Genomic DNA, 15,197 nt, shown 5'->3' on the forward strand with positions numbered 1-15,197 from the left:
GTTTATTAGTTTCGGTGTCCTATTCTTTAAACATGCTGCATGTATAAGGCCTATGTGGAATCTACTACAAGTCTGGATAATAAAAAAGGTTTTGAATAATTTAATGTTTTCATTTATACACTCAGTTTTGATATTATGACTAGTTTTACACAATGTAAGATGATCCTTCTAGTCTTAAAGTAACGTATTGCATATAATAGTAAAACAAATACTTTGGCCTCACAAACAACTTTGGTGCAAACATTACACTTTTTTCTCAGCTTGGGAATTTACACAAAGCCGGAAGTACTTGGGGGTGATTGCTCTTGAGCTGTGGGCGGGACTTCCGGTGAGAGGCTTTAAAGCCCTGTCGTTACCGTTTGACGGTAGTCTGTGACTGCAGAGGGTGGGCTCGTACTGTTGTGGTCACGATCGTGTCTAACAGGTATTATGTTTTACAACTGCTGAATGCTTTATATCCCCTGCCTGTGCCTTGTATGTATTCTGCTGAAACGAAGGATAGCATATCACTAGAGAGAGATATCGGCTGTGATTCGCTAAACCTAATTAGTCCGCTAACTAACAGGTAATCTCAGGTCCTCTCTCCGTCGTGTTGCTTCTCCTGCGACTTTTACACATGGCAATTTTGAACAGCAATTAACTTACTGAAAATAAGTGATGACCGGCTAATCTTTAAACTGTCGGTTTTATCTAACACGTGAATTGACAGTCAAGGTGTTCCAACTGTGCTGTCTGTTTGTCTCTCCACTACAAAGTGAGAAATGGCTGAAATAATCGCCGTCCACGCCGTGTTGCCCTCGCCGTCCACTATAAACGGCACCTTCCCGATCCAGGAGGACACAGCTGCAGCCGCCCCCCCGGCCTCGGTGAGCAGCGAGGAGGACTACCTGTTTGTGGAGGCCAGGCACCCCAACACCGTCCTGCAGGGCCTCAACAGCCTGAGGCTCAACAACGCCTTCTGTGATGTGACCCTGTGCTGCGGAGGCAAGGAGTTCCCCTGCCATCGCATTGTGCTGGCCTCCTTTAGCTCTTACTTCCAGGTAAACACAGCTCTCCGTCACCAGTCATGGCAGTGACACACTCAATCAATCACTCCATCAATCACTCAATTTCTGTTAAAGTGAAGAAACCCAATACACTTGACAATTACGAAGATTGCATGGAATGTGATGCATCATACAGTGCATAAAAGTAAACAAAAAAAGAGACAAAAATTGCAATGTCAATGGGATAGATCGGATTCTTTGAAGTGTAGTTGGATGAGGTTCTTATAGGTTCTTATGTGAGTAGATGGACAAGCTGACTAGAGGACCAGCACAGAAGTACTACAGAATAACAGTGTAGTGCTGTGGACAAAAAATCCCTCCCAAAAAGGTTTATGTATTATACTTTAAATATTTTCACAGCTCTACCTTGCTGTCAGACAGCCCTTTCCGACAGGGATCTGAAGCAACTGAAGGAATGACTAGCATCAAGAGAGTGACAGTTTACAGCAGAGGTGGGAGTAAGTCCTACATGTGCAAGTCTCAAGTCTTGACCTACAAGTATCAAGCAAGTCCCAAGTCACTGTGGTGAGAGTCAAGCAAGACAAGTCATTGCTCAGGTCAAGCAAGTCAAGTCAAGTCATACGAAATTCTGATGAATAAGCCCAGTTTCCGCATTTCCGCATCAGTTAAAAGACAGTGGTTATGAACATGGATTCAACCCACACTATGATCTTCATTACATACACAGTTAATCATTTGAAATCTAATTTAGACCGATGACAATCATATTAGATTAATATTAACCCTAGAACTGCAGACAATATAGCTAGGACTCAAAAAGTCTGTTCAAAAAGGCAGAATCCCAGGTAAGAAAATCATATATGGCATTTGCCATTACACATATTTAATTTAAATGTTTGTTAACACTAGAACCGCCATCTACGGAGCCCCCTAGGGGACATGGAGAAGAAAAAAAAATGTATTTGAAAAAAAAAAAAAAAATGTTTTGCGAGATCTCGCAATACTTTTGCGAGATCTCGCAATACTTTTCATTTAGCTCAATGTACTTCCTGGTCAGTTCGGCTGCTACGGCAACACAGAAACCACAACAATGGAGCGGTTCATCGATTTTACTTTGAGCTTGGCCTTAAATATAAAGATATAACATCAGTGCTTGGCAATAGGCACGGGTTTCACACATAGACTGTATATATAAAGGGTTTCACATAAGTGAAGACACCTCAAGAGAACACTAAGAGCCATGCACGTCCCTCTGCGCTGAGTTATTGACAGATTCGAATTTCGCGGATCAATAACTCATGAACATAACGTTGTAAAAATACAAACAATCATAGCAAGGTAGACAACGAGCTACAGAGTCGTTTCTATCAGAACAGTTCGATACGCGCCGTCATCCGAGCTAAACATCAATAATTGGTCACAATCTGCAGCTTGAGGAGGGAGAGGAGTGCTTAGGGACCGTCTACAAACTGCAACGGGGTTTTGCGATATCTCGCAAAACATTTTTTTTTTTTTTCAAAGACATTTTTTTTCCTTCTCCATGTCCCCTAGGGTGCTCCGTAGCCATCAGCGTCAGCACCTACATAGATATCATTTTCAAATCATTTAATTTGTTCCTCTTCATAATTTCCTTATAAACTAAGTAGGACGATTTTAAATCTCAGTTAATTGGGTTAATTTAGACATTGGCCCTGTCTCAGGTCGACTATTTTCATTTCCTCGCTCCTCGGTCTCACCGGAAGTTGATTTGTCTGCGCCATCTTGAGTACCGTCCCATGGCTCTTATTTCTGCCGGAGGACCGAGGATCGAGGAGCGATAATGGAGGAGCGATAACCGAGGAACCACCAGACCATCCTTCGATGAAATCCTCAGACACTCGCCCCGCCCCCTTACTGTGTATCGCTCACTGATTGGACGATGCAGTGCATGCACTGATCTGATGCTTCTTGACATGAGAGCAGTTTCCCAGCGGAGTGAAGAAAACACATGAAACTCGAGAGTCACTCCTCAGTTTATACCGTGTTTTGTTTCAATTCATGTATCATTTAGTTACAAATATGTGATATATCTGAACAACAAAGTGGTCAAATTAATTTATTGGAAATATTTTCATGATCGCTTTTTTCGTTTTACATTTTCATTTATTGTCATTTCCATTCAGTCAGTCATTAAGTGCTATTAAAATGTTAATGTGCTACATATCCACACAAACAAACAAAGTGTGCAATCCAATGAATGTTAATCTAACTGGGTTTTGATAGATAACATATCTCTTTTTCTTCTCTCAATTATTTTATTTCTATTGTGCACTCTAATCAATATTAATCTAACTATTGTTCGTTTATACATTCTAAGAATGGCGTTTATCTTTTTTGAGAATTAGTTCTTATTTTATTTATTGGGGTCTACAACAGATGATACAAATGTTTGTGTCAGTAAATGTGTACTAACAGAGGCGGGGGTGTTTGTGAAAACAACGGGGACAGAGCTGCTGTCAGACAAACAGCTGTGCTGCGTCGTCACAAACAGATGTCGCTTCACGTGACGCTCCGGAGGAAAGGACGTCCCATTGCTCTTAAAACTCATTTCCCTACTTCTCGTGGTTTCCTTGCGTCTCTCCATGCTTCCCTGGAGGGAGGGATTAGACGCAGGGAAACTACGCAAGTGAGGGAAGCAAGGATTTAATTTAACCGACCTGAGACGGGGCCATTGCTTCAGTTTATCATCATGACGGATCAAAAAGTTCAGATTCATTTAACAATAAATCAAAGAATGATGCACTTATACAAACAAACAACATAATTAAAACATTTAAACAAACTACTAAAAGTAGATGAACTACATTATTCAAAAGTTTACAGTAACTTCTGATAATAACACAGGGGAAATAAATGAGGCATCTCTCTCTCTCTCTCCTGACAGCCCGTCAGTATCGGGGTTAGTCAAAATGAATCCCTTGGCGGTTCTAGTGTTAATTTACCGTTTTGTCCTCTCCTTGCAATGCTTAATCGATTTGAAACCAAGTCTAATGTAACTTACACTTAACGTTAGCTTTCTAGCCAACACATTCACGCACCTTTCTTTGTGGGTTTTTTTGTAGTGACGAATGAAGTTGGATGTTCTGGTGGTCGTGTCACTGATCTTTATACTGCAGACCCTGCATACCACTGTCCTTTTCTTATTAGCGTCATCGACAACATAATCCTTGAATCCAAACTTCACTATTTTTGGAGTAAAGCTAGCCGCTGCCATGTTAACTGACACTCCTGCCTTCTAGTGGGTTGCCGGGTTTGCGCGCATGGCGCTATAATCACGTTTTTCGAAAAAACTAAACGTAATATCTCACTACAAAAACAAACGCAAATATTTAATTTTAAACAGTCAAGTCCTTTCAAGTCATCTATCTCAAGCTTAAGTCAAATCTCAAGTCATGAATACCAAGTCAAAGTCAAGTCTTTTATCAATGTTAGTCAAGCAAGTCTCAAGTAAAAAAATATGTGACTCGAGTCAAGTCGTCTGACTCGAGTCAAGTCGTCTGACTCGAGTCAAGTCGTCTGACTCGAGTCCCCACCTCTGGTTTACAGTATGGCTTTATTAGATGGAGTAGAGTAGACCATGCATGGCCTTGTAGCATGGCCTTGTAACCACTATGGATAGGCCAACATGTTATATGGTAAAACTTTCTAGTTTTTGTCACGTTTCTACTAGCTTCATAATGTTGGACTGCTGAAACTGAACAGTTCTAGTGTCAGAATTGGACAGACCAGAGAAAAGGACATTACAATGATCAAGCCTGGAAGATATAAATGCATGGATTACGGTTTCAGCACATCTAACTTTGGCAATATTAGTCTAAAAAAACATTCAATGTTAACAGTCAAGTTCTCACAAGGTCCCACATTTCTTTGGACCAACAACTCAAGGAGATGTTCATACGCTACAAATTCATGTAAACAGTTTGGATTTTTGGGTGTTTCCTCCATCTCTCCAGGCAATGTTTTCCACTGACCTGATAGAGTCCAAACAGGAACGGGTTGCCATTAATGGAGTTGAGCCTCAGATGATTGGCATGCTGGTGAGCTACGCCTACACCTCAGAGGTCTACATTTCTAAAGCAAATGTGCAGGTAAAGTATCAGCCATTCTTTCTTCTTCACTGGCACCCTTCCTCTAAAGAATCTGTGCTGAAAAACAACAACATTTGTTCCAGGCTCTGCTGGCAGCAGCCAACCTGTTGGACGTGATGGCCGTTCGAGAGGCCTGTTGTCGCTTTATGGAGCGTCAGATGGACGAGATGAACTGTGTGGGGATTCACTGCTTCGCTGAGGCCCATTCTTGTAAGGTGTTGGAAAAACGCAGCATGGAGTACATTCATGAGCAATTCAGCAACGTTTCTCAGCAGGTGAGAAACGCTGATCAAACCTTTTCAGTCTACATGCTGATACCTGGGGCTTGGGTATCTGCTCTGTTTAGTTAATAAGCATGTATGGAAGTGAATGGGAGCGTTCTTTAACATGTAAGGCAACATCAGGTTTGAACTAAACATTGCTTTCAAAACTTTAAAAAACAAAATGTAACAAATAATTGTATAGTTCTAACTTTACTGAATAGTTTTTCACTTAAGTCAGTCAACTTTAATGTCAATCTTTCAGTTTGTGTGTACAGACAGAGAGATCGAAATGACGTTTCCAACAATCCCGAATACAAAAATACAATTATACAATACACAGATATGTATACAAATTAGGGCTGTCCCGAATACCATTTTTCGGGCTCCGGATATTCGGTAGTAATCAGCAGCGAATATTCCAATATTTGTTCCGTGCGGGGGGGGGGGATGCGTAGGAGAGAGCCTATTAAATTGAGCACCAGCAACTATGCAAAACAAATCCTGAACTGGAATTAAAATACATGAATAAAACTGCATACAATTCTACTGCTTATTGGGAATTTGATATTCTTTAGGTTTTGCATTGATGGGCAGATTTAACAAGCAATCAAGAGGCAAAGTTACAGACTAAGAAATCGCGAGGGACATTTCTTCACTAATTGTATAGATAACAAGTATGGGTCATTCTACAGAAAAGGTGGAAGTACTGTCACTTACTTTTGCAGACACCAAAATACATGACGTTGACCTAATAAATAGAGTTGAATAAATAGAGATTGCCTTTGCAATGGTACTAAATTAAAAAAAAATTGTTTTATACCTAAATTGCTATTTATTTAAAATGCCAAGTTCAAGGAACTGCCTTGTCACTTTGATCATACATGGAAGTGGAGCCTATAGTTTTCATTTAAAATATAAATAATAAATATAAATAAATCTCATTCATATTTACATACATTAAATATATAACACTGAAATGGTAACAAAAAAACACATATTATTAATAATATCCAATAAATGTTAGTCACCCAAAATTACGTCATTGGTGTTACTGCTACACAAAACGCTTTTATTTTGAAGTAATGTACTGTCTCTGAAGTGTCTCCTGTAACAAGAGATCATTTGAGGCAGTAGACAAAGACATAAGGAAAGTTAGATACTTTGTTTGTTAAAGGTGTGATTTTATCTTCTAATTTTACGTGCGTCTTTCAAGTCTGTCATTAGTGTTACTCATTGCATAGCTTTAGGGGTGAACATTTGAATGGGGAAATGTATTGTATTGAAGAGTTAAACGATTTTGATATTGACTGAAGCCATATTTGGTCTGACACATTGCAGCCATTTTGTTAAAATGGTAGTGTTTTCTCCAAATTGTCACTGGTGTTACTCTTCTTCCTGGTAACACCAGTGACGTTCCTATATAAATAAGCTTTGTATAAAAATACTTTAAGCTCTACTTGTTGTGGATTCATCAAGTTAAGAGTTAGTTATTGCTATTCAATAGGTTTTAGATGTGTTTAGAAGGAATATATTTCAGCAGATTTGTATCACCCAGATTCCACCTTTTCTGTAGAATGACTCGTTTACATGATTTAATGGAGAAAATGATTGTTAGTTAAATCCATTTATATTTTGTCCTAATACAAAACGGGTTAAGATTTATTTTTTTCACAGTTTCATGTGTCGTTTTTTTCTCACTAGGAGGAGTTCCTGTCTCTATGTGTGGACAAACTGACAGAAATCATCGCTAGTGATTATCTCAATGTGCCTAAAGAGGAGCTGGTGTTTGAGGCCGCCATGTCCTGGTTGAACAAATGTGCCACTCGAAAACAGAGCTTTGAAAAGGTCAGTTTACACAACCTCCGATAGAGGAATGCCTGTATAATGTTTTATTGTTCATGTATACATTTGAAGTATAGTATTGAGCAGTAGGCATCTCTTTATATGGTGAGTCACAGTGCTGAGCAGCTGTTAGTCTTTAAGACATTCATAAATGAAGGATGACATGCCACCTCTGGAGAACGCTGTCTGTTGTCATTGTTGCCTTCTTTTCCTTTGAGGTATTTTGCACTCTTTGTTTTACCATGCTGGAGATGAAGACAGATATACTTAATAATTTCCAAACATTACATTCTACGGAAGGTCGAAAGAAACCATCAAAGGAAACCTGTGAGGAGTGTTCAAGCTGAGCTATGTCTCTAAAAGTATAAATTAAACTGGTCGTGCTGTCATGAGGGGTTATGTACTGTACCAGACTAATCATTTTCTAACATCTTATCCGGTGAGTGTGCTTAGCTAAAGAGTTCCTGGCTTCATTTTTTGCATTTTTTAACTCCTGTGACTTTCCAACCAGCAGTGATAACCGTGGCAGTTCCTTAGAGTTCTCTTTTTCTAATCCTTCCTCAAAGGTCCTTGAACACATCCGCCTGTCTCTCATCAGCCCGTACTACCTCCACGATGTGATCGAGTCTCTGGATGTGGTGAAGGAGAACCAGGCCTGCCAGAAGCTCATCTCCGAGGCCAAGGACTACCTGCTGCTGAAGGACCGCCGCGGAGAGCTCTACTGTCCCCGAGCGAGGCCGCGCAGGTCCACAGGTCCACATGTTCACTTTCTATAGCTATTCCTGAATAAACATCATATAAGTGACTGTGACATACTTTGAATCTTATCGACTCATCTACTGCAATTCCAGAAAATGGTCCAGCACGGCCTCACAAACAAGCAATCTTTTTAGGGGCTTTACAAGCGATTGTGGGATTACTATAGGATATTTGACAGCTTTTGCATCTGGTTTCAGCAATTCTCTCCGTTAGGTGCACACAAACTTCTACATCTGACACGATTTAGAAGATTGATCGATCAGTCAATAAAGGTTTATCAGCAACTATTGTAATCATTGATTTAATAAAGTCATGTTTTGAGCAAAAATGCCACAAATTCATAGGTTCCAGCTTCTCAAAAGTAAATATTTGCTGGATTTAATCAAACCAAAATTATGTTTCGGTTTGGGGGCATCATAACGGGCAAAAACCAAACATTTAGATCTGTCAATTTGCACAGAAATTGTAAAGGCAGTCTATGGACCAAAAAAGAATCGACCAAACAGATTAAGATACTGTATGATTTAAAATAATCCCAACAACAGTCACAGCCCTGTATACGACCACATCGTATCCTACAGGGATTAGATGAATATCTATCCAAAGGCAAGTGTGCCTCGGCTCACGTCTCTCTGTTCTTCTACTACTGTTACCATGGCAACAGGGACAGCTGAAGTGATAGTGACAGTTGGCGGGGAGGACGATAAGGTGGTGCTGCGCAGCGTGGAGAGCTTTGATCCTCTGACCAATCAGTGGAAGAATCTGGCCTGCCTGCCCTTCGCCGTGAGCAAACACGGGCTGGTCGTGTCCGGTGAGATCAATTCAAAACTCCATATTGTGTCCCCCTCTCTCTGAAATGAGCAGCAGCTAAGTGACACGTCTTTTTCCTCCGCTCCTCCTCTGCAGACTCCACTCTGTATTTGGCAGGAGGAGAGTTTCCTGACGGCTCAGCCAGCAGGGAGATGTGGCGCTACGACCCCTGCTTTGACTCCTGGATGGAGATGGCTCCCATGAATGTTGCTCGCTCTGAGTTAGGTGAGGCACTCTCACTACAACAACACATAGGACCTGATTAGGCCTTTCAGTGATTTAAAACTCATTTATAAGATGTGATAAATCTGTCTGTTGGCTAATCATTTTTGATTATAGCCAAGTTTTAGTTGAAAGAGTAGAATAGGGTAATGTTCACATTTGAACTATTAACCAATGGGTCCTTTTGAGGCTATTTTACTGTCTCTTTATTTAAAGTGGACCTATCATGCTATATTTGAACAATATATTGTAGGGCCATACCTATGTAAAGTATATAAATATAGTTGTTTTTTTCAAAATACCAAACAGATCATGCATTTTAGCCATGCCTCATTTTGCTCTATTTGCTTTTTCCAGCCCTGTTTTTGCAGGGGCTGATTCTGTGATGTAGCTTTAATGCAAATGAGCTGCAGCTGACCACGCCTCCCTGCAGGAGAGGGGAGCTTGCTTTGAGAGCAGCTGCTGGTCTGTCAGAAGAGGGAGAGAAAAAGAGATCTCCATCCTCCGTGTTTTATTCTTATATGATTATAGAGTCGTTATTCATTTGTTTTAAAGCTCAATAAATAACAAAGAAGACCTTTGACCGGCACTTTTCTAATTTTGTCCGGAAGATTTCAACTTTAACGGACATGTTGACCGGCGAAAAAAAATCTAACTGAAACTCTGCCGCACGGTCCCCTCATCCCTTGTAAGAGGCGGAGAGGTGGGTGTTTGTCATCTGCTGGTGGCAAACCGGAGAGAATTACAGTGCTTGCTTCGACGGGGAGGGATTGCATTGAATTACAGCAGCAGGAGGTGCAAACGCTTGCCTCAAGGAGGGATAAAAAGAGCCACAGCGGAGAATAAACAGAAGGGCAACCATGGAAACCATGCGAGGGAAGTCTTCTTCGCTGCTTTTGTGGCAGACTACAGCACCACTTACAGGCCTAGCATATGTACTACAGCGTCTCCAGCGCTTTCGAGCAGCATTGGCCGGCCGTGGCCCAACCCCACATTCCCCTGACGGCCCGTCCACACAGCGGCGTGCGATGAAGCTTGCCGGCGGGCGTGTCTGAAACAACCAATCACATGAATCTCCCGCCCCTGACACACAAGCAGCGGTTTGATTGGCTAAAGCTTGTACTGGCATATGATTAGATTGGCTGACGCTTCTGCCGAGGCTTCAAAAGTTGAACATTGCTCAACTTTTGCAGCGAGCCACGCCAGCAAAACTCCGCGTCGCTTCCCACGATGCAGTTCGTCACCCCATTCAAAGTGAATGGTGAAGCTTTCAACGCACGCCGCTGTGTGGATGGGCCGTGATAGGTGGAGAGTTGGCCATATAATAATAATACATTTTATTTATATAGCGCTTTTCACAAGTATGAGGGAGGATAGACAAACAAGGACAGGCAAATACATAAATATAGTAAAATAAACAAAAAAAAGGCAATCAAGAGGAAGTTGATTGAGAGGGGGGGGGGGGCTTATGGGTTAGAGTTCTAGGTTATATAGGCGGAGCTCCTCGTCCCTGACGTCAGAGAATTTTCAAATCTGTATCATCCGTTGCAGCCCCGTTTTTAGAGATTTGGGTATGGAGGAAAAGAGAGGGTTGTGTTTTCTGACACTTGGTGAGTTCCCTGACACACCGGGGACACATATTCATGTATAAAAGACGAACAAAAGTGCATTTTGCATGATAGGTCCCCTTTAAGAAAATGTCATTTCAGTTCCAAACTTCTAAATACATCACACAAAGTAAACCCCTTCCCTATCTTCCTCTCGAATCTCACTACTACCTTCAGCCTGTCACTTGTGTATAATGTGAGAATGCCAGCTTTGCATTTTGTGTACAAGTGTTGTATTGAGTTTGTATGTCGAGTATGGAATATGTTACCAGACTTGGAACCACTGTGGGATGCGGTTACCTCGACTCTCTGTGTATGGAACAATCTACACCTCTTTCTCTTTTCCTCTGCCAGCACATTAAACACGACACTGAGGTGCGGTATGGCTGCAGATCATATACTCTGCCTCCCAGGCACTAAAATTTGGCTCCATTTGAATAGATATGTAACACAGTCGATAGAGTTCGGAACCCAACCCTAAAAGATAAGAATTGTTTTTTACCCTGTAGAAACAGACTGCACGCATAAGTTTTGTTTCCGCCGCTGAGCCAGGACACATCGAAGCTCTTAGCTAAGTTAACTCTAACATGTGGGGGTAAATATCTGTCATGTTTAGATAAAACGTGATTACTGATTTGGTTAATCTTGCCCTCAGGCCTGGTGATGCTGGATGGCTTTGTGTATGCAGTGGGGGGGTGGGAGGGGGGGTCCCGCCTGGACTCTGTGGAGTGCTACAACCCTCACACCAACTCCTGGCAGTTCACTGAGTCGGTGAAGATGGCCGTCACAAGCCCCGCTGTGGTGGCCCTGGACGGACTGCTCTACGTTACTGGTAGGAAACACAGGCTACACATGTGAACGTTTTTCCTGAGGTTGTGCTTTTTGACTAAAATATTTGCAGTTTTACCACTTATTATGCTTGTGTCAACCTGTCCTGGTAGGTGGAGCCGTTCTAGAGGATGGTGACGGCTCAGACCTCGCTCAGGTGTACAACCCTAAACGCTCGATGTGGACCGAGGTTGCCCCCATGCAGATCGCCCGCTCCGGTTCAGCTGCTTGCACACTCAAAGGAAAGATTTATGTTATAGGTATGTAACACACTTTACAGCAGCTATTCCCCATCATTGTGCCTCAGAGCATTATTTAGTGGGAGTGCAACATTTAATACAAAATAAAATGTTGATAAAATACTAAGCAAGTTTTTGGATAAATGTGCGCAATAAGAAGTTATTTCTAGGGCCGGGACTTTAACGCGTTAATTAAGATTAATTAATTACACAAAAATTAACGCGTTAAAAAAATTAACGCATTTTAATCGCACTTATTTTTGTACCGCGGAACGTTTCTCACTGGATGAGTTTCAGGCGTATCGATTATACTGGAGCACCAACTAACGTTCATGACTTCAGACAACAACAAACCACAGTGAACAACAGTGGGAAATGTTGTTTTAAAAAACGGACGGATGGAAGCGTCGATAAGAGCACGGTTGTGTGCAAATTATGCAAAAAGGAATTCGCATATCACCGCAGCACATCAAGCCTCAAGTATCACCTCAATGCAAAACATATAGCAGCTAGCGTGGACGTTAGCCTCTTTTATCGCGTTCACACCAAAAAGAGCCGGTGCTAAAATGAGTTCATGAGAACCTTTTTACCTCCACGAAAGTCCCTGCTAGAGAGCAGAGAGCTGCTAGAGAGCAGGGACTTTCGTACGGCTCTCTTGTGAGAAAATAGCTATATTTCTGATTGGCTGGGCGGATTGCAAACCACGCCCCGTAAAACTCCCAAAAAGTGTTGTGAAGCCGCCATTTTATTATCCTCGCATTAGCATTATTAGCATTAGCCCAGCGCAGAAACGCAGAGAGACTAACTTATGGCAACACAAAATAAAACATGGGAGCGGTGGAGATGAGGAGGTGTCGGCGTTCTGGCGATTTACTCGGAAGGCTGCTGGGACTCCCAGCAGCTTCTACTGAAGCCAGTCCCCAACTCCAGGGACTTCCGGCCGGGGACTTTGGGCGGCAGTATACGCCGTGAAGTGGTTTGCGGCCTGCCAGTAAACCCAAAGCAGAAGAAGAAGAAGTGACGTCAGCGGCTTCATTTGCCTAATCCACCCCCAGGTTCAAAGAGTTCTCATGAACTAAATTCTCATGAACCTTTGTGGGAAAAGTACTGCGGTGTGAATGCGCCTAATGGTATACTAAAATCCATGTGAAAAAAATTGCTTCTCACTGTTCTCAGGTCAAATATTTATATGTGATTAAAAATGCGATTAATTTCGATTAATTAATTACAAAGCCTCTAATTAATTAGATTAATTTTTTTAATCGAGTCCCGGCCCTAGTTATTTCGACACACTAACATGTAATGCCCATGTTGGCCACTGTTTACATCTGATGTACTAATATAAAATGATATATTTTTTAGAAACTAAAACATCATGAGGGAGATGACTCGTAGCACTAAGCAAAGTACAAAGTATGTGGTAATGAAATATGAGCTTGAATAATTTACATTTATATTTAGATAATTTATTGAAATCATTACTGCTGACAGTGGCAAGACATTTTCAGCCCAGATTCTTTTTTCTCTTTTTTGTCAGGTTACATATTTTTGTTTGGCTGAAATGTTTAAACAATCAGAAATGGGCACTAACTTACAAAAGTTACAATCTTCTTTTATAGCACCCGACAACAACACAGCAAGACCTTTTTATATACATTGAAATCAAACAAGATCATGACGATCTCTTGTTTGTTCTCACAGGAGGATGGCAGGCCTCAACAGAGAACACAGATAAGGTGGAGTGTTACAATCCAAAGACCAACAAGTGGACCATGTGCGCCCCCATGAAAGAACGACGGTACCGGCCAGGGGCGGCAGTGGTGGATGGAAAGATCTACGTCCTGGGAGGAGAAGAGGGCTGGGACAGGTGAGGGGCTCATCTGGAACATTTTGAAAAGTTGCTTGTCAATGTAATGTCATCTGATCCCAGCAGGAACTTCTGCATGAGTCCAGGATTTGACAATAAATTAGGGCTCAACAGTTGATGATAATTGAATGTTATCACCATCACAAGATGGACTATTGCAATATCCAAATCCGAGGAAGGCAAATATGTGAAAAATTCCATTCATTTGTTTTTTTAAACTCTGTTTTTAAGAAGATCCTCATGAAAAACATTACAGCACGATCATTTCAAATGTTTAAATGAAATAAGAATAATGATACAAAAATTATTATTTTCTTCCATTATCATGAGGCGTATCACAATATCAGCCACAATAATCCCAGTAAGATATTGTATTTATTTAAAAAAAAGAATGAACTGCTCTTATGCAGTTCGAATGTGAAGTGGCTTTTTTTTCTTGCATTAAAACCAAAAGACATTTACAGCCTTCCTACTCCTAATGCTCCTTCCCCTGTACATGCAGATATCACGACACGATCGAGAAGTACTGTGATGAGACTGACGCGTGGGAGATCGTCGGGGAGATGCCCACCAGTCGCAGCTGGCTCAGCTGTGTATCTCTCCAGCTCAGGAAGGACATCCACATGTGCTGCTTACCCGGGACGACAAACGACATTTGAGCGACAGTGTCTGAATATTTCGTGGTTGTTCATTGCACCCTCATTAGGGGACAGTGCCCTACAAAGCTCAGAGCTGTGGAGAGCAGCTGACTGAGATGGGATGCCGGGATCTGGCATGGCGCTGATTGAGCTGTTACCGGCGGCAAAGAGTAGTCGGTTTTTGATCGACGTCTGCTTGTGGAATGAGTCACAATTGTGTCCCATTTTTGCCTTGATGACAAAAGATATATGGTACACAGATATTAAGTTACTGATTGACGATCGAGTCAGCAGTCTGATCTGGCTCTCTGTATGTTTACGGTACTGTTTTGATGTCCGAACACCTCAAATCTGTGAAAAGCCAACATAGTGTATTTTTGTACCGTTATAATGATGTGATGTATTTATTGTGGTGTAATTAGCTGTGAGAAAGATATTTTAAAAAATGTAAACAGTTTACAAAAGATTCTCTATGGGCCAAATAATCTTTCTGTGAATATTTCTGAAGGTCACCCGTGAAAAAGTTGTCTATATGTGAGCTGTGTTTTTGTAAGTAATGCTTTGTAAGTTCTGAATTATGGTCTTTACTACCTGTAATATGTTGATTCTATTTTTGTAATGTGTGTCATGCATTGTAGTGACTTTTAATGGAGTGGGTTCTAATAAATAGTTTAAATTATGTATTGCGAATGCAATTTTTATTTTGTTGTTGCTATTTCAGAACGGCCTTAAACCACTTGAAACGTTTTGCAAATGTGTATATTTAAGCAAAGCCAGTGGAAAATGTCCACTATAAAGTAAAGAGATATTAGACCAAGCTACGTATTGTTTTTATTTATTACATTTCATTTTGACTCAATATGAAGCCCTGATATATGAAAGGCTACTTCATAATTTAGCTTTTATTGTTCAAGCTTCACTCACGTCATTTAAAATCTCATACTCATTTTTCTTGGCAGTAATGGGATTCCCTCCTAAACTAGACATA

General features: G+C 41.2%; 1 protein-coding gene across 2 annotated transcripts; it reads left to right on the forward strand.

Annotated features, from left to right (window-relative positions):
- Positions 1–325: 325 nt before the first annotated feature.
- On the forward strand, positions 326–15,026 carry si:ch211-256e16.3 (kelch-like protein diablo). 2 transcript variants are annotated; one of them, XM_034219434.1, is made up of 12 exons: positions 326–424; positions 756–1,040; positions 5,000–5,134; positions 5,218–5,409; positions 7,099–7,242; positions 7,806–7,992; positions 8,663–8,809; positions 8,905–9,033; positions 11,293–11,469; positions 11,579–11,725; positions 13,406–13,571; positions 14,074–15,026. In XM_034219434.1, the coding sequence occupies exons 2-12, from the start codon at positions 762–764 to the stop codon at positions 14,228–14,230; spliced, it is 1,860 nt and encodes a 619-aa protein (XP_034075325.1). In that variant the 5' UTR covers positions 326–424; positions 756–761; the 3' UTR covers positions 14,231–15,026. The 2 variants fall into 2 exon arrangements, with proteins under 2 accessions (XP_034075325.1, XP_034075326.1); XM_034219435.1 differs by lacking the exon at positions 326–424 and adding an exon at positions 432–565.
- The last annotated feature ends 171 nt before the right edge of the window (positions 15,027–15,197 follow it).

The sequence above is a fragment of the Gymnodraco acuticeps genome, unplaced genomic scaffold, assembly GCF_902827175.1.
Source record: "Gymnodraco acuticeps unplaced genomic scaffold, fGymAcu1.1, whole genome shotgun sequence".
Taxonomy (NCBI): Eukaryota; Metazoa; Chordata; class Actinopteri; order Perciformes; family Bathydraconidae; genus Gymnodraco; species Gymnodraco acuticeps.